The 25763-nt window shown below is 38.5% G+C and overlaps 1 protein-coding gene across 1 annotated transcript; it reads left to right on the forward strand.

Annotated features, from left to right (window-relative positions):
- Positions 1–2702: 2702 nt before the first annotated feature.
- On the forward strand, positions 2703–3406 carry LOC131254049 (uncharacterized). Its single transcript, XM_058255088.1, has 3 exons — positions 2703–2804; positions 2898–2969; positions 3050–3406. The coding sequence occupies exons 1-3, from the start codon at positions 2703–2705 to the stop codon at positions 3383–3385; spliced, it is 510 nt and encodes a 169-aa protein (XP_058111071.1). The 3' UTR covers positions 3386–3406.
- The last annotated feature ends 22357 nt before the right edge of the window (positions 3407–25763 follow it).

Here is a 25763-nt window from a genome sequence, read left to right on the forward strand (position 1 = left end):
CCAGACTTTACATGAGCTGCGTGTTCCGATCAGTTTTAGTGGGAATTGGAGGGCCATCGTAAAGGAAGATTGCATGGATTTAAAGGGAATGAAGTCTCATTCTTACCATGTGTTGATGCAACATCTGCTCCCAGTTCTCATCCAGCATGCATTCAGGGATAGAAAGGTCATTCATCCTATAATTACAAGCTTTTGTACCTTTTTTAATGCCTTGTGCTCGACAACCGTAGACCTTCAAACACTCCTTACTCTCGAGAGGGGCATGGCCAGGATGTTATGTCAGCTTGAGACTATATGCCCGCCATCGATATTTGTCATTATGATGCATTTATCGATCCATTTGGCTTATAAGGCTCGCATATGTGGTCCTGTATACTATCGATGGATGTATCCATTTGAAAGGTACGTTGTGAGCTTAATAAGAATAAATCGGCTTAACATCTACATTTGCATGTATATATAATGTATCATTAACTTTGTCAGGTTCATGAAGACATTTAAGGCCTATGTCCGTAACAAGACACGACCTGAGGGTTGTATTACAGAGCAGTACATCCAAGAGGAGACAGGTATATTCTGCAACCAATATAAAGGAAAACAGAAAACAAGCCTACTGGAAAAGCTAGAAAAATGGTTTAACAGAGTCATTCCAGGACTACGTAAGTTGGAAGATATCATTGATGATGACCCTAATTATGACGATGTTGGTCCAGTAGGTTTGGGTCAAAGTGTTATCCTAGCGGGTATCGAATATAAACAAGCTCGTAGATGGGTACTGAAGAGTCATCCCAGCTATGACGAGTGGGAATGGTATGTATAATAAGCTCATATATATATATATGTATATATATATATATATATATATATATATATATATATATATATCTTCCTTACTTTATGCGATTTCAATATAACAATATTATCGAATATTGCACAGGAAGCACAAAGATTTCTTGCAGCGATGCTATAAGAGGACCAACAGGGTGCCTAGCGAGGACGAATTCATATCTTGGTTAAAGAGGCAACTAGAGTTCTTTGAATCTGACGATAATGAATTTAAAGATGTTGTGGGAGGACCTCTAGCTTTTTCTATGCAGTATAATAAATATTGTATTAATGGTTTCCTCTTTGTCACTAAGGACTATGGAGAGAATAAAATGAACCAAAACAGTGGGGTTAGGACAGAGGGTATGACAACCTTTTGATCAAGTGCTAAGGATATCAATACAGTGGATGAAAATCAACCTTACTACGGAGTCCTTCATAGAATTGTCCAATTGGAGTACCAAACAGGGTACAAGCCCGTCCTATTTAAGTGTGATTGGGTGAAAGTGACACATCATGGTGTTTCTTTTAATGCAGAAGCGAATTTGAGATTAGTAAATTTGTCTAGTCTTTACAGCTCAGACAAAGTCGGTGACGAGCCCTTCATTCTTGCAGAGCATGCCACGTAAGTTTTCTACTCCAGAGATCCAAAAAATCCTGTCTGGCATGTGGTCTTGGAGGTTCCAAAAAAAAATTTGTCGAAGAAGAGACATGCGTTCTATCGGAATGATTAAAGGATGTAAGTAATGCCGATGCAGGACCTGATCTCACCTTATTAGCAATGATTGATGAGTTGATATTCAATGAATCTGAAGATGTCAGTGTTATGGTCGAGAAAACAAAGACAAGAAAATGATTGAAGAGAATCTACTGATTTGTTTGTATTTTCTAAGCACGTAACAAAATAATATTTATTGGAGGAAATCTAATCAAGGTTTGGATAATATAGTGAATTTTTTGTACTTTATCTGTGATCTAAATTATTTCTTAACCATTAGTTTTTTTTTTCTTTTCTTTTCATATTAGGGAAGAAATAGGCATATAGATTCACAACCCGAGGTATTGGGTGCGCAGGTGCTTGGGAGTATAGATTCAAGCAACACCAAAGGTAATAAGATACTTCTCCTTAATTATATATGTAAATTTCCTTTTCCTTATATATTGGCAGTAATAAATGATGTTATATATAACTGTTATTCTTTTTAGGTAATTATGTCAGCTTATTCTTCATCTAAAAAAAGAGACATTACTAGTGGGGTCTCTTTACTTGTGCCACCTAATAGGAAAAAAGTCCTCAAGACAAATGAATTTGAGCAACCGAATGAGGACTGTTCCGATTAGAGAAACTTTGCATCGCATGTCGGTGTCCTCACCCGTTCTCATATCTGGATCATATACCTGGACTTTCGCCAAGTGCCTCATGAACAAATTCATATGGTCACAGAAAGATTGTCACAATTTTATGAGTTTGAGGGTCAAAGTTGGGTTGCAAGTCTTGATTACATTACAAAACGCAGCAACGAAGCATGGAGGAATTACAAGAGAAGATTGACTACAAAATATATTACAAACAAGGATCCTATTGCTGTGGGAGATGGTCTTGCCCCCCCAAGTATCCCTATGGAGGATTGGAGGGCCTTTGTGGATCAACGTACAACCGAGGAATTCAAGAGGGTAAGCGTAAGGAATAAAGTCAATCGGGCCAAGCTAAAAGGACCTACGTGTCTTGGGAGACACAACATGGCTATTACTCGCAATAAGATGGTATGTATTTAAAAATAGATATTATAGTTTAAAATTGAATTTAAAATTGAATTATCATTCATTTAAATCTATTAATGATGTGTATTTAAATGATATGTAATGTGCCAAAGGCGATGGAGAAGAATCTTACCTCTGATGTCGAGATAGGTAGATGTGAAGTCTTCTTAAGAGCCCATACAAGAAAGGACAAAGTTGTCCAATATCCTGACCTTGCTGTAAGTGCATCCCTCGTACCACTAACTAGTACCCTTATGAAAAGCCTATGTATAACTTTGAATTATATTGCATTCATTTGTATTTTTTCACAGGAAAAACTAGATGAGCTCTATAGTAGCAATCCTGCTTCTAGGATGACCGGCATGGATGATGCCCTTACAGAGGTACTAATAAAATTTAAAAATTACTTAAGTTTTATGGTAATTATGAATATCCTAATAACTTGATTTACAATGTTTTACAGTTGGTTGGTTCTGACAATAGAGGGCGAATGCGGGGTCTAGGTTGCTCAATAAGCAAGGTAGGACTGAAGAAGTCAGCCCCTGCTCGTTCAAAGGTAGAGAATGTGACAAAAGAAAAAGAGAGCGTAACTCAAGAGTTATCTCAGGTGAAGAAAAAATTGGATGGTATGACTCAAGATATAGTTGAGATGAAGAAAACATTGGTGGATATGCAGAAAGATAGACAGTATACTCAAAATCTCTCATCACCAACAGTCGCTAAATCTACTCAGGCATCGTCGGTATGCAAGTATAAATTTTTTACTATAATGAGCTTACAATTATATTATAAACGCTAACAATAACAATGCCATTTTATGTGTAAATGTAGCCGGATATTATATATATCAGTAAAAGATTGGACTTGCTTGGTTTTGGAAAACGTGTAGTTGCTCGTGGTGAAGTACACGAAGTTAATCCAAATGCAATTGTCCATTGCGAACCATTGGAAGATGGAGCTTTTGTTGTTGTCCTGACTGAGGTTATACAACCTCACGCTCCTTTGTGGAAAGAAGATGGGTTCGCATCTACACTTGGAGAGGCCGGTCCAGGATCATTTGTGCAATGGGGGAAAGAGGCTTTGAGAATTCAATAATTTGAACAAATTTGGTACTGTATAATTGAACATGTGTTGTGTGCATTTTGAACAAATTTTGAACTTGTTGTGTGCATTTTGAACTAATTTTGAACTAATTTGGCACTTGTTTTTTTATTTTTTTAATATTGAATGAATTTTGTACTCTATATTTGAACGTATTTATAGTCTTAGGCTCCATTTGGTCATCACATTAGTATTTATGAAAACATTTTTTTTTTTGAAAACCAAATGGAGCCTAAGCCCTTTTTTAACTCCGCCAATGCAACTCCTTGCATTGCCGGTCCCAAGCCCGGGTAAAGGAGGAGGGAGAAGGGCTTTAGAATGAATCGTCAACTATGGAGGAGATCCTAAAAATGCAGTGAGTATCTCTGGTTTTATGGTTTTACTTGTACATTCCTGTATTGATTACTCAAGCATGACGGTTATGCGCATTCTTTCAGGTGGATGTTGCATGTGGGAGGGTTGGAGCTGCATATTTCAGATTCAAGCATCTGGTACGTCTCTTGTCAAGAATGCACATGTGTAGTTCATCAAACAATACATTATGTGATATCGTGTGCATGATATCTATGTTGTAATTTTCCTCATGTATTTTGCTTAAAATCCATGTTTATGCATGATTCTCATGCATTGACATGGATTTGGGCCAAAAAAGATCGAAATGGAAAATTTGAGAAAACATGGGAGATTTTCTTTTATAAAGTAAGTATTTGGGACCAAGTGGTTATGTATTTGCTCCATTAAATTTGCTCGAAATTAATGGAGCAGACCCGGATGTGCGTCGGAGCTATCCGGATGAGTGGGGGTCCCTGGAAGGTGGGAACCGCTGTTATGACCATGATGAAGCTGTCCATTTCCTATGGACAACATTGGAGGGGCCTGGCCATTTGGACAGGCCGTGTTTATGTATTTGATCGAAATTAATGGAGCAGACCCGGATGTGCGTCGGAGCTATTCGGAAGAGCGGGGTTCCCTGGAAAGAGGGAACCGCTATTATGACCATGATGAAGCTGTCCATTTTTTATGGACAGCATTGGAAGGGCCTGGCCATTTGCGCCGGATGGCCGTGTTTATATCTGTATTTGCAGGGACCATACCCTTAACCTAAACCAAAACCTATGACCTAAAACCTTAACCTATAACCTAAACCTAAACCTCGAACTTAACCTTAACCTAAACCTAAAACTCAACCTATAACCTAAAACCGAAACCTAAACCTAAAACCTCAATGTATTCTCAAATCCCTAAACCTAAACCTACACCTAATCCTAATCTTAACTCCCTAACCTAAACCTATACCTAAACTTGAAAACCCAAACATAAACCCGATCCCGAACCCGAACCCGATTTCCTAAACCTAAACCTTAACCTATTCTCAATTCCCTAAACCTATATCTTATAACCTAAACCTAAACCTAAACCTAAACCTAAACCTAAACCTTAACCTATACCTATAACCTTAACCTAAACCAAAACCTATGACCTAAAACCTTAACCTATAACCTAAACCTCAACCTTAACTTAAACCTAAACCTTAACCTAAACATATAACCTTAACCTAAAACCTAAAACCTAAACCTAAACCTAGAACCTAAATGTATTCTCAAATCCCTAAACCTAAACCTACACCTAATCCTAATCTTAACTCCCTAACCTAAACCTATACCTAAACTTGAAAACCCAAACATAAACCCGATCCCGAACCCGAACCCGATTTCCTAAACCTAAACCTTAACCTATTCTCAATTCCCTAAACCTATATCTTATAACCTAAACCTAAACCTAAACTTAAACCTAAACCTAAACCTTAACCTATACCTATAACCTTAACCTAAACCAAAACCTATGACCTAAAACCTTAACCTATAACCTAAACCTCAACCTTAACTTAAACCTAAACCTTAACCTAAACATATAACCTTAACCTAAAACCTAAAACCTAAACCTAAACCTAGAACCTAAATGTATTCTCAAATCCCTAAACCTAAACCTACACCTAATCCTAATCTTAACTCCCTAACCTAAACCTATACCTAAACTTCAAAACCCAAACATAAAACCCAATCCCGAACCCGAACCCGATTTCCTAAACCTACACCTTAACCTATTCTCAATTCCCTAAACCTATATCCTAAACCCGAACGCATTCTCAAATCCTATAACCTATAATCTAAACCTAAACTTAAACCTAAACTTATAACCTATAACCTAAACCAAAACCTATAACCTAAACTAAATCCAAAACCTATAGCGTAAACCCGAACCCATTCTCAAATCCAAAAACCTATAACTTAAACCGTTAACCTATAACCTAAATCAAAACCTATAACCTAAACCAAACCTAAACCTAAACTTAAACCTAAAACCTAAACCTAAACCAATAACCTAAACTCAATTCCCTAAACCTAAACCTAAACCTAATCCTATAACCTAAACTCAAATCCCTAAACCTTAACTTATAACCTAACCTAAACCTATACTTATAACCTAAAACTATTCCCAAATCCCAAAACCTATAACCTAAACCTAACCTTTCCCTAAACCTATAACCTAAACTCAATTCCCTAAAGCTAAACCTACACCTAATCCTAATCTCAACTCCCTAACCTAAACCTAAACCTAAACTTGAAAATCCAAACTTAAACCCAATCCCGAACCTGAACCCGATTTCCTAAACCTAAACCATAACCCATTCTCAAATCCAAAAACCTATAACCTAAACCTAAACCTAAACTAAAACCAAAACTTATAACCTAAACCCGAACCCATTCTCAAATCCAAAAACCTATAACCTAAACCTTAACCTAAACCGTTAACCTATAACCTAAATCAAAACCTATAACCTAAACCAAAACCAAAACCTATAACCTAAACCCGAACCCATTATCAAATCTCAAAACCTATAACCTAAACCAAAACCAAAACCTATAACCTAAACCCGAACCCATTCTCAAATCTCAAAACCCAAACCTAAACCTAAACCTAAACCTAAAACCTAAACCTAAACCTATAACCTAAACTCAAATCCCTAAACCAAAACCAAAACTAAAACCAAAACCTATAACCTAAACTCGAACCCATTCTCAAATCACAAACCTATAACCTAAACCTAAACCGTAACCTAAACCTAAACCTATAACCTAAAAACCCTAAACCTTAACCTATAACCTAACCTAAACCTATACTTATAACCTAAAACTATTCCCAAATCCCAAAACCTATAACCTAAACCTAACCTTTCCCTAAACCTATAACCTAAACTCAATTCCCTAAACCTAAACCTATAGCCTAAACTCAAATCCCTAAACCTTAACCTATAACCTAACCTAAACCTATACTTATAACTTAAAACTATTCCCAAATTTCAAAACCTATTACCTAAACCTAACCTTTCCCTAAACCTATAACCTAAACTCAATTCCCTAAACCTAAACCTAGACCTAAACCTAAACCTATAGCCTAAACTCAAATCCCTAAACCTTAACCTATAACCTAACCTAAACTTATACTTATAACCTAAAACTATTCCCAAATCCCAAAACCTATAACCTAAACCTAACCTTTCCCTAAACCTATAACCTAAACTCAATTCCCTAAACCTAAACCTACACCTAATCCTAATCTTAACTCCCTAACCTAAACCTAAACCTAAACTTGAAAACCCAAACCTAAACCCAATCCCGAACCTGAACCTGATTTCCTAAACCTAAACCATAACCCATACTCAAATCCAAAAACCTATAACTTAAACCTAAACCTTTTCCTAAACTTATAACCTAAACCCGAACCCATTCTCAAATCACAAAACCTATAACCTAAACCCGAACCCATTCTCAAATCCAAAAACCTATAACCTAAACCAAAACCTATAACCTAAACCTAACCTTTCCCTAAACCTATAACCTAAACTCAATTCCCTAAACCTAAACCTACACCTAATCCTAATCTCAACTCCCTAACCTAAACCTAAACCTAAACTTGAAAACCCAAACTTAAACCCAATCCCGAACCTGAACCCGATTTCCTAAACCTAAACCATAACCCATTCTCAAATCCAAAAACCTATAACCTAAACCTAAACCTAAACTAAAACCAAAACCTATAACCTAAACCCGAACCCATTCTCAAATCCCAAAACCTATAACCTAAACCTAAACCTTAACCTAAACCGTTAACCTATAACCTAAATCAAAACCTATAACCTAAACCAAAACCAAAACCTATAACCTAAACCTGAACCCATTATCAAATCTCAAAACCTATAACCTAAACCTAAACCAAAACCAAAACCTATAACCTAAACCCGAACCCATTCACAAATCTCAAAACCCAAACCTAAACCTAAAACCTAAACATAAACCTATAACCTAAACCCAAACCTATAACCTAAACCCAAATCCCTAAACCTAAACCTAAACCTAATCCTATAACCTAAACTCAAATCCCTAAACCTTAACTTGTAACCTAACCTAAACCTATACTTATAACCTAAAACTATTTTCAAATCCCAAAACCTATAATCTAAACCTAACCTCTCCCTAAACCTATAACCTAAACTCAACTCCCTAAACCTAAACCTACACATAATCCTAACCTTAACTCCCTAACCTAAACCTAAAGCTAAACTTGAAAACCCAAACCTAAACCCAATCCTGAACCTGAACCCAATTTCCTAAACCTAAACCATAACCCATACTCAAATCCAAATACCTATAGCCTAAACCTATAACCTAAACCTAAATCAAAACATATAACCAAAACCCGAACCCATTCTCAAATCCAAAAACCAATGACCTAAACCTAAACCTTAACCTAAACCTTAACCTAAACCGTTAACCTATAACCTAAATCAAAACCTACAACCTAAACCAAAATCAAAACCTATAACCTAAACCTGAACCCATTCTAAATCCAAAAACCTATAACCTAAACCTATAACTTAAATCAAAACCCATAACATAAACCAAAACCAAAACCTATAACCTAAACCCGAACCTATTCTCAAATCCCAAAACCTAAAACCTAAACCTAAACGTAACCTAATCCTATAACTTAAACTCAAATCCCTAAACCTTAACCTATAACCTAACCTAAACCTATACTTATAACCTAAAACTATTCCCAAATCCCAAAACCTATAACCTAAACCTAACCTTTCCCTAAACCTATAACCTAAACTCAATTCCCTAAACCTAAACCTAGACCTAAACCTAAACCTATAGCCTAAACTCAAATCCCTAAACCTTAACCTATAACCTAACCTAAACCTATACTTATAACCTAAAACTATTCCCAAATCCCAAAACCTATTACCTAAACCTAACCTTTCCCTAAACCTATAACCTAAACTCAATTCCCTAAAGCTAAACCTACACCTAATCCTAATCTCAACTCCCTAACCTAAACCTAAACCTAAACTTGAAAACCCAAACTTAAACCTAATCCCGAACCTGAACCCGATTTCCTAAACCTAAACCATAACCCATTCTCAAATACAAAAACCTATAACCTAAACCAAAACCAAAACTTATAACCTAAACCCGAACCCATTCTCAAATCCAAAAACCTATAACCTTAACCTAAACCGTTAACTTATAACCTAAATCAAAACCTATAACCTAAACCAAAACCAAAACCTATAACCTAAACCCGAACCCATTATCAAATCCCAAAACCTATAACCTAAACCAAAACCAAAACCTATAACCTAAACCCGAACCCATTCTCAAATCTCAAAACCCAAACCTAAACCTAAACCTAAACCTAAAACCTAAACCTAAACCTATAACCTAAACTCAAATCCCTAAACCTAAACCTAAACCAAAACCAAAACCTATAACCTAAACCTAAACCGTAACCTAATCCTATAACCTAAACCTAAACCGTAACCTAATCCTATAACCTAAACGCAAATCCCTAAACCTTAACCTATAACCTAACCTAAACCTATACTTATAACCTAAAACTATTCCCAAATCCCAAAACCTATAACCTAAACCTAACCTTTCCCTAAACCTATAACCTAAACTCAATTCCCTAAACCTAAACCTAGACCTAAACCTAAACCTATAGCCTAAACTCAAATCCCTAAACCTTAACCTATAACCTAACCTAAACCTATACTTATAACCTAAAACTATTTCCAAATCCCAAAACCTATAACCTAAACCTAACCTTTCCCTAAACCTATAACCTAAACTCAATTCCCTAAACCTAAACCTAGACCTAAACTTAAACCTATAGCCTAAACTCAAATCCCTAAACCTTAACCTATAACCTAACCTAAACCTATACTTATAACCTAAAACTATTCCCAAATCCCAAAACCTATAACCTAAACCTAACCTTTCCCTAAACCTATAACCTAAACTCAATTCCCTAAACCTAAACCTACACCTAAACCTAAACCTATAGCCTAAACTCAAATCCCTAAACCTTAACCTATAACCTAACCTAAACCTATACTTATAACCTAAAACTATTCCCAAATCCCAAAACCTATAACCTAAACCTAACCTTTCCCTAAACCTATAACCTAAACTCAATTCCCTAAAGCTAAACATACACCTAATCCTAATCTCAACTCCCTAACCTAAACCTAAACCTAAACTTGAAAACCCAAACTTAAACCCAATCCCGAACCTAAACCCGATTTCCTAAACCTAAACCATAACCCATTCTCAAATCCAAAAACCTATAACCTAAACCTAAACCTAAACTAAAACCAAAACTTATAACCTAAACCCGAACCCATTCTCAAATCCAAAAACCTATAACCTAAACCTAAACCGTTAACCTATAACCTAAATCAAAACCTATAACCTAAACCAAAACCAAAACCTATAACCTAAACCCAAACCCATTATCAAATCCCAAAACCTATAACCTAAACCAAAACCAAAACCTATAACCTAAACCCGAACCCATTCTCAAATCCAAAAACCCAAACCTAAACCTAAACCTAAACCTAAAACCTAAACCTAAACCTATAACCTAAACTCAAATCCCTAAACCTAAACCTAAACCAAAACCAAAACCTATAACCTAAACCCGAACCCATTCTCAAATCCCAAAACCTATAACCTAAACCTAAACCGTAACCTAATCCTATAACCTAAACTCAAATCCCTAAACCTTAACCTATAACCTAACCTAAACCTATACTTATAACCTAAAACTATTTCCAAATCCCAAAACCTATAACCTAAACCTAACCTTTCCCTAAACCTATAACCTAAACTCAATTCCCTAAACCTAAACCTAGACCTAAACCTAAACCTATAGCCTAAACTCAAATCCCTAAACCTTAACCTATAACCTAACCTAAACCTATACTTATAACCTAAAACTATTCCCAAATCCCAAAACCTATAACCTAAACCTAACATTTCCCTAAACCTATAACCTAAACTCAATTCCCTAAAGCTAAACCTACACCTAATCCTAAACCTATAGCCTAAACTCAAATCCCTAAACCTTAACCTATAACCTAACCTAAACCTATACTTATAACCTAAAACTATTCCCAAATCCCAAAACCTATAACCTAAACCTAACCTTTCCCTAAACCTATAACCTAAACTCAATTCCCTAAAGCTAAACCTACACCTAATCCTAATCTCAACTCCCTAACCTAAACCTAAACCTAAACTTGAAAACCCAAACTTAAACCCAATCCCGAACCTGAACCCGATTTCCTAAACCTAAACCATAACCCATTCTCAAATCCCAAAACCTATAACTCAAACCTTAACCTAAACCTATAACTTATAACCTAAACTAAAACCAAAACTTATAACCTAAACCCGAACCCATTCTCAAATTTAAAAACCTATAACCTAAATCAAAACCAAAATCTAAACATATAACCTATAACCCAAATCAAAACTTATAACTTAAACCTAAACCTTAACCTATAACCTAAACCCGAATCCATTTTCAAATCCAAAAACCTATAACCTAAACCTATAACCTAAACCAAAACTTATAACCTAAACTAAAACCAAAACCTATAACCAAAACCCGAACTCATTCTCAAATCCGAAAAACCTATAACCTAAACCTAAACCTTAACCTAAACCTATAACCTATAACCTTAACCTATAACCTAACTTAAACTTATACTTATAACATAAAACTATTTCCAAATCCCAAAACCTAAAACATAAACCTAACCTTTCCCTAAACCTATAACCTAAACTCAATTCCCTAAACCTAAACCTAGACCTAAACCTAAACCTATAGCCTAAACTCAAATCCCTAAACCTTAACCTATAACCTAACCTAAACCTATACTTATAACCTAAAACTATTCCCAAATCCCAAAACCTATAACCTAAACCTAACCTTTCCCTAAACCTATAACCTAAACTCAATTCCCTAAAGCTAAACCTACACCTAATCCTAATCTCAACTCCCTAACCTAAACCTAAACATAAACTTGAAAACTCAAACTTAAACCCAATCCCGAACCTGAACCCGATTTCCTAAACCTAAACCATAACCCATTCTCAAATCCAAAAACCTATAACATAAACCTAAACCAAAACCAAAACTTATAACCTAAACCCGAACCCATTCTCAAATCACAAAACCTATAACCTAAACCAAAACCAAAACCTATAACCTAAACCCGAACCCATTCTCAAATCCCAAAACCTATAACCTAAACCTAAACCTTAACCTAAACCTATAACCTATAACCTAAACCCGAACCCATTCTCAAATCCCAAAACCTATAACCTATAACATAAATCAAAACCTAAACCTAAACCTAAAACCTAAACCTATAACCTATAACCTAAATCAAAACCTATTACCTTTCCCTAAACCTTAACCTAAACCTATAACCTATAACCTAAATCAAAACCAAAACCAAAACCTAAAACCTAAACCTATAACCTATAACCTAAATCAAAACATATAATCAAAACCAAAACCAAAACCTATATCCTAAACCCGAACACATTCTCAAATCCTATAACCTATAACCTAAACCTAAAACCTATAACCTAAACCAAAACCTATAACCTAAACCAAAACCAAAACCTATAGCCTAAACCCGAACCCATTCTCAAATCCAAAAACCTATAACCTAAACCTAAACCTTAACCTAAACCGTTAACCTATAACCTAAATCAAAACCTATAACCTAAACCAAAACCAAAACCTATAACCTATAACCTAAACCCGAACCCATTATCAAATCCCAAAACCTATAACCTAAACCGAAACCAAAACCTATAACCTAAACCCGAACCCATTCTCAAATCCCAAAACCCAAACCTAAACCTAAACCTAAACCTAAACCTAAAACCTAAACCTAAACCTATAACCTAAACTCAAATCCCTAAACCTAAACCTAAACCTAATCCTATAACCTAAACTCAAATCCCTAAACCTTAACTTATAACCTAACCTAAACCTATACTTATAACTTAAAACTATTCTCAAATCCCAAAACCTATAACCTAAACCTAACCTTTCCCTAAACCTATAACCTAAACTCAATTCCCTAAACCTAAACCTAGACCTAAACCTAAACCTATAGCCTAAACTCAAATCCCTAAACCTTAACCTATAACCTAACCTAAACCTATACTTATAACCTAAAACTATTCCCAAATCCCAAAACCTATAACCTAAACCTAACCTTTCCCTAAACCTATAACCTAAACTCAATTCCCTAAAGCTAAACCTACACCTAATCCTAATCTCAACTCCCTAACCTAAACCTAAACCTAAACTTGAAAACCCAAACTTAAACCCAATCCCGAACCTGAACCCGATTTCCTAAACCTAAACCATAACCCATTCTCAAATCCAAAAACCTATAACATAAACCTAAACCAAAACCAAAACTTATAACCTAAACCCAAACCCATTCTCAAATCCCAAAACCTATAACCAAAACCAAAACCAAAACCTATAACCTAAACCCGAACCCATTCTCAAATCCCAAAACCTATAACCTAAACCTAAACCTATAACCTATAACCTAAACCAAAACCAAAACCTATAACCTAAACTTAAACCTATAACCTAAACCTAAACCTATAACCTAAACCAAAACCTATAACCTAAACCAAAACCAAAACCTATAACCTAAACTTGAACTCATTCTCAAATCCCAAAACCTATAACCTAAACTTAAACCTTAACATAAACCTATAACCTATAACCTAAATCAAAACCTATAACCTAAACCAAAACCAAAACCTATAACCTAAACCCGAACCCATTCTCAAATCCAAAAACCTATAACCTAAACCAAAACTAAAACCTATAACCTAAACCCGAACCCATTCTCAAATCCCAAAACCTATAACCTAAACCTAAACCGTAACCTAATCCTATAACCTAAACTCAAATCCCTAAACCTTAACCTATAACCTAACCTAAACCTATACTTATAACCTAAAACTATTCTCAAATCCCAAAACCTATAACCTAAACCTAACCTCTCCCTAAACCTATAACCTAAACTCAATTCCCTAAACCTAAACCTACACCTAATCCTAATCTCAACTCCCTAACCTAAACCTAAACCTAAACTTGAAAACCCAAACTTAAACCCAATCCCGAACCTGAACCCGATTTCCTAAACCTAAACCATAACCCATTCTAAATCTATAACCTATAACCTAAACCTAAACCTAAACCTAAACCTAACCTAAACTTATAACCTTTCCCTAAACCTTTAACTTAAACCTAAACTTAAAACCTAAATGTATTCTCAAATCCTTAAACCCAAACCTACACCTAATCCTAATCTCAACTACTTAACCTAAACCTAAACTTGAAAACCCAAACCTAAACCCGATCCCGAACCCGAACCCGATTTCCTAAACCTAAACCTAAACCTTAACCTAAACCTAAACCTATAACCTAAACCTAAACCTATAACCTAAACCTAAACCTAAAGTAAAACCTATAACCTAAACCTTAACCTTTAACCTAAACTTAATTATAACCTATAGCCTAACCTTAACCTAAACCTAAACCAAAACTTATAATCATATGGTGAGACCATTTCTTTTGTGTCAATTTCATTCCTCTTTGAGTTTTTTTTTTAATTCATTAAGAAGAAAAAAAGTGGTTATACGTGATGCACTTCTTTCACTGTCTTTCTTTTCCCCAATGGGCATTCTAATTTATGAATGACATGACTGTTTGTAGGATGATGTAATTTTAGTAGCTGTTGAAATTTCAGGGTGAAGTCGAGCACATTTCTCTAATGAAGCCAAAGATTTGTATTTTCAGCATTATTGTAATTGTAACTGTAATTGATTGTAATTGTAATTGATTGAATGAAGGATTGTAATTGTAATTGATTGAATGAAGGATTGTAATTGAATGAATGAATGATGTAATTGATTGAATGAAGGATTGTAATTGAATGAATGAATGATTGTAATTGAATGAATGAATGATTGTACAGGTGGTAATTGAATGAACAAATGATTTAATTTTTCAATGTACAAAATAGCTACGGATATTGACCGTAGCCACTAATCAGACAGGTGTAGCCTTTTCAATTTTGGCATATTGCTACGGACCTTCAGCTACAAATAAGATCCGTAGCTGTTTGAAGTTTTTGCTACAGATATAATTGCTACGGATTATATCTGTAGCTATTTAAGCTATAGCTACGGATTAAATCCGTAGCCACTAATCAGATAGGTGTAGCCTTTTCAATTTTGGCCTATTGCTACGGACTTTCAGCTACAAATAATATCCATAGCTATTTGAAGTTTTTGCTACAATATAATTGCTATGGATTAAATCCGTAGCCATAGGTTCCGGACCTATTGTTATGGCACCTACGACGACGACCGTGTTACGGACTAGCTATGGTTTTAGTCCGTAGCCATAGGTCTATGGCTACGGATTTTATCCAGAGCCTTTGCCCCTTTTTTGGTAGTGACCACAACGCTTTCGATGTGGAACAAAGTCTGCCCACTACATGCACAGAACTGTCACCATCGCTAGCTTGCTCGTGCCCTTAGGCCGCCCACGTATGTAATAGAGATGGGGTGTCACAATATCAGAACCGTACATCTATAGGATCATTACCGGGGTCTAATACACTCTACACCAACTTGCCACCCCATCTAAGCGCAGAACTGGGTAAGTGGAAGAGACCTCACTATCCACCTACCAATATCAACCCGGCTTGTCGATAGCAAACCTATTCCTCAAGCTGGGTCAAACTCAGCCTAGTCATTGCCCCCTCCCTCAGGTGGGTAAGGCCACCCCCCCTTCCAACCGACTATGACATAGTGGGAGACGCACTTGCTAGTATATGGCCCTCGTGCACTCATGTATCCACTCGGTCTCGACTTTGGAGCAACTTCTTGGTATCATAAGGGTTTAGGGATTTTCACCAGGGACATCTATGACGGCCCAATGCTAGAACCAAACATTTTCAATGTCCCATCCGGCCATCCACGATATGCCTGTGGAGGCCATAGCCCTAATGTTGCTAGGGCGCAAAGTGATCATGTCATACAAATGCGAGATGCATGAGTCATACTATCCAGTCATGCATCAAACCTGCGCAGACCGCATGCTCACGTGAGACAACTTCGTCTCACAAGGAGTCCTATAATAAACCAGCTTATCGGCATATGTTATGATCGATCACTCTTCATAACAAGCACACATATGATGAGTATGGGTATGTATCATAATGTAATAAAGTGCATAGACATGATTATCTGCTAGAGCAAACAATAATAATCCGCAATCGACCATCACCGACATGTCACATACTACAAGTATAAAGTGAACAACGTGCTCTTTCTACAACTATAGGAGCTTATGCAGTATGTCTTACATTAGCCTTCCAAGGCTGTGCATGATACAAGACGGAGACGATGGGTCTAGTCCATATGTCGAAATAGGTTTTACATAGTGGATATACCAAACCAGATACTACATATTCTTTCATCTACAACAAGGGAGGTGATGATGATGTATTAATATAAAAAATGGGCCTCACACTCGTCCTAAGGAGGTAAATGGACGGTGTGGTTGATACATACTGTTGGAGCATAAAAATTATGAAGGGGAGAAAGATTCAAGATTGAAAGATGGATATAGAATGAAAGGGATGAATGGAAGAACGGTTTAGGCATCATTGTGTGGGCCGTGCAACCAGGGAGGTTCGTTGCACGGATCATGCAACCGAAAGGCATCATTGCGTAGATCACGCAACCAACATCTAAGTGGGCCTTGGGTTTGGGTCACTAAGCTTGGGCAAACACATGTATCTAGGTGGACCACATTTGCTATGGAAGGCCTGGTAAGAACAGAAGGAGGGCTCCAAGGTTTAGGTAGTTCTACAAGGTGTAGTGGAGAGCATCATTATCAAATGGGGCCCAACGGTTTAGGTTAGCCCAATAAGGTAAGGTGAAAATCACTACATCAATGTAGGTCCAATGTTTGAGATAGCTCAATAAGGGAAAGATGGGTATCACTAGCATTAATGGAGGCCCAACGATTTGGGATAGCCCAATAAGGATAGGGTGGAAATGGATGTAACGATGAGCCCTAAGGAGGTTTACAACGTAGACATTTCACCACCATTGCTCCTAAGGTGTGGCCCATTTGGAATATGGAATCTAGCTTATAATGGAGGCCCACGGCCCTAATACTATCTAGAAAGTGGATGGACAACGTATACATATCACTCACACATGGTGGGCCTCACAGGGCAGCCCCTAACACGAGTATAAAACATATACATCACTATGGGCCTCTCAAGGCGGCCCATGGCCTAGGGAATGTATGGATAGGATACATATAATCATATAAATCAAGGTGGGCTTCTCATGACAAAGGGGCCCATGGCCCTGAAACAATGAGTGGGCCGCGTGTGCGTCATGGTGGACCTTATAGGCCAGCCCTGTGGCCTAGAAAATGGGTGGACAATATGCTTACAATACCACATCAAAGTGGGCCTCACAACTGCACAATGGGCAGCAAAACATACAATAAGTGGGGCCCTTGCACATCATAAATGGGCCCTACCAAAAGGTGGCTAGCATGGACATGGTACATATAACATGGTGGACCTTACACACAATCACAATGGGCCACATACATCTCAATGGCCCTCATCACAATAGGCCACATATATCTCAATGGGCCTCATCACAGTGACCTCACATACATCTCGTCGGCTTTATGCAATCACAATGGGCCTCATACAATCACAATGGTCCTCATACCATCATAATGGGCCTCATATATATCTCAATGGGCTTCACACAAGAGCCTTATATACATCATATTAGGCCTCATCACATGGGCCTCACCTACATCACAATAGGCCTCATATACATCACAATGGGCCTTATCACATAGGCCTTACATACATCACAATGGGCTTCATCACATAGGCCTCTCATACATCACAATGGCCTCACATACGAGCCTCATACATCATAATGGGCCTTACATATGGGCCTCATACATTACAATGGGCCTCACATACGGGCCTTATACATCACAATTGGGCCTCACATATGGTTGGTGGGCCTCACATACAACTGGTGGTCCTCACATACAGCTGGTGGGCCTTGCACGTTCAGATGGACAGCATGGATATACAACACATACATTTTTGGTGGGTCCCATCGTCCATGTGCTGGACGGTGTGGATGAAACATGTGTCAGGTGGACCCCACCATCCATGTGCTAGATGGTGTGGAGAAAACACTTATATCAGGGTAGGTCCCATTGTCGAGTTCCTGAACGGTGGAGATAAAACACATGCCTCTAGTGGGTCCCATGTGCTGGATGCAGCACGTCATCAAGGTGGGCCCCACGTCATGCACGGACACCATGGATATTCAACATATACATCAAGGTGGGTCCACGTGTACGTGGCCCACTGTAACGCCCCGTGTTTTCAGGACTCGAGTATATGACTCGTTTCCTAAAAACCCGAGTGTTAACCTATAGAGTTAGTAGTTTAGCGTAGAATGGACAAATCAACATAAAAGAAAATTTGCATTTACATTTAAAACATACATGATGCTGCCTATAATGACTTATACAAACCAATGTCTTGATATTAATAAATATAAAATTTACATAATTTAATAAATGAGAAATATCAAAATGCATTTAGACATAAGCTGCAAGATCGCGCAGCTTCTCTTGGTAGGTACATCCATACATCCTTAAAATTGTACTCGACTCCTCATCAGTCTGAACTTAAATATTGCTTAAGCCACCTATGCTACCTATACTTTTATATATTTGATGAATGAGTGGCCAGCTCAATGTGAATTCCTCCTCAAGATTACACACCGGCACCTCAGACAAGTATAATATGAAGCAATAAGGCATATAAAAAAAATTTAGTCTTATTATATGCATGGATGTGTGAATGCATCATTGACTTGGGGATGCTCATCCAGTCGGCAGTTGGGTTCATCACCCATGTAAAGGCTAGCCATTAGCGAAACACATCATGTGCGTAGATTACGTATCGCGTATTGACTACCCATCGTACATCACATATGTAAATTGATAGTTGATGGTCTGGCAGCTAGCGAAACAATACTCCCAATAACCCGGAGGGCACGTGGTAAAACATCTAGAAATATCCATCCGTCATCATTTAATTGCCATGTATTCATGATTAGGCAGACCATTATTAACCAATTAGAATCAGTTGGTTTAATAAAGCTCAAGATCACTACGGGGGGCTTATCACCCAGTGTAGGCCGATGGCTCTGGCATAGTGTCCCATTCCACCATCCTCGGCCCATGAGTCTGTAGCCTTAGGGTGTGGATAGAACCCAACAACATGTGGCCAATCAACTCTCAATGTATGGGAAGCTACCATCATCTGTTGAGTAGGAATGAATGTCAAAGATACTAAATACCATGATTAAAAGGAGTCGGTATGCATGCCTTAAATATGAATAAGCAACGGCAATAAAAATGTCAAATGGTTCATCCCACAGTCAAATACATGAAATCACCCCATAGATGGTAAGTCCCATGAATAATTTCGCGACTAACATAACCTCTATGTTGAGGGTCTATTCTTAGCACAATCAATCTCATTACACCCTAAGTACGAAATCTCTTTCATAGATAGAGGTTCACCTCACAGACTAGAGAGATTTTGATTCATATGTGTCCTGCAAACAGTACAATAACATATCCAAATGGCATATAGATCAAGTATCGAACTACAATACTATTCTAATGAAGTACAACTTAAGTACAAGTGTAAATACAATTCAAGAACCATTAAATGAATCAAGGTTTAGCATATGCATTTGATATTCATGATCAATGCTCAAACATATATCCAAGTAAGCTAATCATATAATTAATCAAGCTCTAAGTTATTATTCATAATCAATTTAAAAGCTATCATTGATCTAATTTAGAGATGGAAAGCTTAAGGGGAAGAAATCATTACCCGATGAACCGAATCACCTTCTAGTGTCGCTAAGTGCTTGCGCCCTTAGAATTGAATCCTATTACAAATCATGAACTTGTACAATTAGATCCAAGTTCTACGCACTACCTAGGTTTAAGATCATAGCCTAGGGCTTGCATTTATATACTTTTAGGGTTTTAATATAGAATTAGGTTTTCATCCTAGAGTTTAATCCTTAACTTAGATTCTAGGATTTGAACTCTAGTTGGTGTATTAGTTACAATTTAATCTTAATAATTACAAGATAACTATTAGCGTTAGTGTTATAATTTATATTAGCTAACATATTAATAATAATCATTATGATGATAATTAATATTATGATCTACTATTTATGATAATACTTAAGAGTGACAAAGCAATACACTAGTATTTAATAATTTTAATTTCTTATCTATAATAACTATTATTAGAATAAATAATTTACCAATGGCTATGCATTTTTAAGGGTGATTGAAACCTACAAATTTCTAGAGGAGCTTAACTATAAGATTTCAGAGCAGAAGTTTCATGACTTGATTTCTTACTAGTTTAAATTATCCAAAATTTGATGAATTCTTCCTTTCATGAACTCGATTAAGGGGGCTTAACCGAGCTAACCTGAGTTGACTCGGCCCGAGCTGTTAGTCTATGCCATTGCTGCTATACCAAAGCTATTGGGATAGGGCCAATTAGGATCGTTATGAACTTCATCTTTGGTTTGCATGTCCATGTGGACTTGATCTACTGAGTCAACCTTAAAATCGAGTTGTTCCTTTAGTTTAACTCAGTTGAAGTTACAAGCTGGTAGGAGTTAGAAGATCTGGCCTCAAGTTAGGGATGAGCAACATTGTTGCCAATGCATGAGCTAAGTTCACCTTTGAAGCAACTCATAACTCGGTGATTTATCAAGTTGGGCTTAGCTAGAAGTGTTGGTTACTGAGTTGAACTCACCTGCGCTAAGTAAGGTCAAACCAGAGGTTGCAGCCGTTGGAGTCGCCTCAACGAGCCGAGCTAACCTGACAACGACCAATGGTGATGCAACGGTCTACCCGATTGATGGAGGGAATGCAGCACGATTTTCACCTTGCTTCTTGCCCCGACTGATGGACAGTGCTCGTGGCCTGACGAGTCAGCAGAGGAAGCTCACACCACTAGACTTGGCGGAGCAGCACCCAGAGCCAAGCTAGAGCCCCCGATTTTCCTTGACTCGTTAATGAGTCGTCCACCATTTTCCCCAGCAGGTTGCAATCCCAACTCTCTCTCAATCTATCTGCCTCTTCTCCTTCCTCTCCCTTCTTCTCTCTTTTTCCTGCTATCAGCATCAACCAGCTCGGGTGACCAAGTGTAACGACCTTGGAATTTTTGTGCTAATCTTTCGTTAAGTAGTTGTTTTGGGGTAATTAGCGCTTTACTCGATTGCTTGTGAAATTCGCATCAATCACTTTAAATTGTATCGCATGGCTCTAAACGTGTAGATTAGTGAGCGCTACGTTACTCGAAACTTGGGATCCATCGCTAAATCCGGTTGTTCTGGAGAATTTTTGGAAGATCCGGATCGGACTGGACCGCGGTCGAAAGTCCGATAGCGATGATCTTAGTCATTGCGGCCACCGAGTTGGGCTTGACTATCACCTCGAAAATCAAGTCCATGTGATGTTCTGGTCGATTTGTTTGAGCTCGGAGTGAAGAGTGTGAGAACGGTTGGAATCGAGTCGTGTTGCTTGCGCGACGATTTTAAGCATTCTCACCGTTGGATTCTGACCCAATTTCACCCTCCGATTAGGGAAGATGGGCTCAGGCATATCCTAGTGCTTGTGGACCTGATCGAGATTCCGTGACCGTTGAATTGTGTGTGGTCCGCCACGGCTGATCTGAAGAGCCGGTCGGTACGAAAACTCAGCCTGACCTAGATCCATGGTCAGTGAGCTTAAGTCCGACCTTTCGTGGTTATAGGCCCACCAGAAGTGCTTCGTTGGATCGAGTGAGGCTTACTTTGGTTATAACCTAAGTGTACCTTGTCCCTAGGGTTATTTTCATCAATAAAAGGCCTATTTATAGTCCTTAAACCCTAGCCCTCTTTTCCATACGAATTTTCTCTAACCCTAGCTTGGAAAGGGAGTGGAAAAGAGAGAGATAGTGAGAGAGATAAGTTGGTGAATCATCTTGGATTCTTCCTTGTTCTGTTTCATCTTTGAACCTTCACTTTGAATCGTTCTTCTGACGGTTCTGAGTTCTTTTGGGGTAAGTGAAACCTAACCATAACCTGTGTTAGAGCTTAGATTAGTTTTGGAGTTGTTGTATCTCATTTCTATCCTTGTTTTAGGGTATTCTATCGCCGTTGACGAAGACAACTCGTCTAAATCAGTTCGGTGGTTCTTTCTTTGCTTAAGGTGCGGACTTTAAGTGTATAGGTTATGGTTTTCAAGGCTTTCAATCCCAGTTAATGATTTATTCTTGTTATGGATGAGATTTTGCATGCCAAATGTTGTATTTACATTGCTTTCCTGATATGCATGCGTTATATTGAGATTTGTGTATTCTATGTGTATTTATAAAGTACCGTATACGTATAAATTATGCACTGATGTTTGCCATGATTATTTGTCATGTATGTATGCTAGATGCATGTATGACAACTCCTTGGTAAAAGGAATTGTCTAAGTGCATGTATTTCAACATACGTCATGTATGTTGTTTCATGTATGCTAAGTGTTTGTAGAAATGCATGAATGATCTAAGTGTAACTTATTACACTAATTGAGGGCGTGAGAAGTGATTCTCAATACTCCTATTGATGCGCATGATTTCCTTTATGCAGTTACATTCCAAGTTATTTCAATTCAAGCATTCCATATGCTTACATTTATGTTAAGTTGAGATTCTTCAGATGCGTATGTACCATGATTTGAGTTGTTGTTCCATTATTGTTTTACATTCCATATGAATATCTGTACTAGTGTAAGGTGTTTGGGACTGCCTTAGTCCAGGAAATCGGTAATTGACCCTGTGTTCATGGTTGAGATTGCTTTCGCCACGTAGGACGTATTAGACGAACCCGAGTCGTATTAGAGTTGTCGGCAATGGTTTGGCCACGCGGAGTGTTTGCGTACTCTATGTCGTTCAATTCAACGTGCGCTCGTGCTAGTCGAGATCGTCAAGTAACCCAATTGTCCGTTGTATGTTAACCATGTATGGACGCTACTGCTTAAATCTAGGGTACCGAACTTACCAGTGAAATCCTATTAAGTATGGTACTTGATCCGCTAAGACTCATGAGCCGGACATGGTGGTATGGGACACCGTGGTCGAGCTGTCGGCCTACGCTGGGGTGACGAGCCTCCCCGTAGTGACCAATGAGCAAAAAAACTCGTGAGCCGATTATGGTGGTATGGGACACTATATTCGTGCTGTCGGCCTACATTGATTGGTGACGAGCCCTTTGTAGTGACCTCGAGCATACCTGGATACCGCAAGGAGGTGACGAGCCGATCTGTGGTAGTAAGGGCATGAAAGGCGTGCATTGATTGGTGACGAGCCCTTTGCTACGACCTTAAATATATGATCGTATGAGATGTCTAGGATTGACGACCCTAGTATGGATCACTGTTTGGATGGTGATATGAGGAAGGTATCTTAGCTTCCCAATCCTGCTGTGTGAAATGGACTAATAACAACTTGGTAATCATATCCATGCACCGCATTTGCATGTGCTTTGTAGATGTGGCGCACTTTGAGGCGATGTCATGCGTAACGTAAGATGAAGACGCTGAGGGTGTACGCGTGAGGGCACGCATCATATTGCATTCATCCTTGCATTAACAAGAGTACTTAGGATTTATTTAATTGTCTTGCTTTATCATTACTGTTTGATTGAACTGATAACATGTTAACCAGTGCCTTATTGTTCCACTGAGTTAATCACTCACTCCCACGTTCTGGGGCGGTGTTAAACACCCACCAGACTCTATCTTAGGCTCTGATGTTGCAGATGTGGATGCGACTTCTGAGGCAGAGCGGGAGCTGGATGATGACGAGGCTGCCTTCTCCTAGATGCAGTTTTCAGACGGGTTCTAGCGAGCCTCGGTCTGATGTGCGGAATGATGGGATTATTTCTGAGAATTGAAATGATGTAACTTGATACTTATAATTTTGTTAAATAACACTTTCATACGATCTGGCTTGTATATGTAATTCAGGGGTTTACACTTGTATACATACTTTTCTATAAGTCTTCCGCTTGCTTTATTCACTTATCCTTAAATTATATTCGTGTTTTGGCTTAATCTATTCCATGTTTTATGCACTAATACATCAACATACATCTATCATTAAATGTGTTGCATAAGTGATGTTTTGAAACTCGGGAGCCGAGTTATGCTCGACCCCGAATTTTAGGGCGTTACAAGTTGGTATCGAGCAAGACGAGGAAGGAGATAAGGCACAGGATTCGAGTGATAGCTCTCCTCCTGTGGCACCAGAGCTAGGCGCAGAGCAGACTGCCAGAGATGCCCGTCTTACATGGCTTGAAGAAGGGCAAGCTGCTTTACGCCAGGATATGGTTGATCTTCGAGCCCTTATTAAACATAAGTTTAAGAAGGTGTCTCGGACTCTGAAGTCTATCCTGTGTTGCTTGAAGGATAAGGGTGCTCCGCCTCCATCGTCGTGGCCGTCTTTTGCTGTGTTTGTGTTTTTTTTCTTTCTGTGTGTAGCCGTTGTTGGCTTGTAGTTGGAGTGTTGTAGTGTTGTAGTTGTTGTAGTTGTTTGTGGTTGTTGTAGTTGCTGTGGTTGTTTGAAGTGTTAGATGTTGTTGTTTTCATGCTTTCCTAGTCGTGATTCATGTATTGCTGCACTACTTGTATTGCGACGATTTTGATTAATGGAATGCATGTTGTTTGTCTTTGGAGTTGTGTTGTGCTGTGTTGTTGTGTGGATGGATTATGTGACTTAGAATCTGACAGGTTGCATCCTCTGATTGAATGTAGGGATGCCTCCTAAGGGTTCGAAGACTTCGGCCCGTCTCTCTCTGATTGAGTCGCTTGCTGGGGTTCCTCCCTTGAGCGATAGCCAGTCAGATCCGCAGGCGGGTCCATCTCGTGCCGGTGTTGGGTCGACACCTATGGCTCCTCCAGTCACACCCTCGGTTCCTGGGCCGAGCCGTGCACCTTCATCTACTCCACCTATTGATAGGTTTGAGCAGATGATGTTGTTGATGCAGCAGCAGCAGATTCAGCAGCAGCAGCACCAGCAGGAGTTCCTCTCTTCCATGGCTGGCATCTTTGCTCAATCAGGCCTCCATCTGGGAGTGCCAGTGCCAGTGTCAGTGCCAGCGGCACATTCGAGCGATTCCAGCGCTTGCGACCTCCTACTTTTGCGGGTTCTCATAGACCCGAGGAGGCCGAGTATTGGATTGACCGCATCTCTAAGATGCTGAGACCGCTGCACTGCTCTGAGGTCGAGTAGGTTGAGCTTGCCACCTTCATGTTTGCGAAGGAGGCCAATTTGTGGTAGGACAGTGTGCTTCGTACTGTCGAGGAGGATTTTGTTTAGTCGTGGCAGGCGTTTGAGGCGCGCTTCCACGAGAAGTATTTCCCGGTGACGTACCGACATGAGAAGGAGAGTGAGTTCC

Source organism: Magnolia sinica, chromosome 8 (assembly GCF_029962835.1).
Source record: "Magnolia sinica isolate HGM2019 chromosome 8, MsV1, whole genome shotgun sequence".
NCBI classification, from domain to species: domain Eukaryota; kingdom Viridiplantae; phylum Streptophyta; class Magnoliopsida; order Magnoliales; family Magnoliaceae; genus Magnolia; species Magnolia sinica.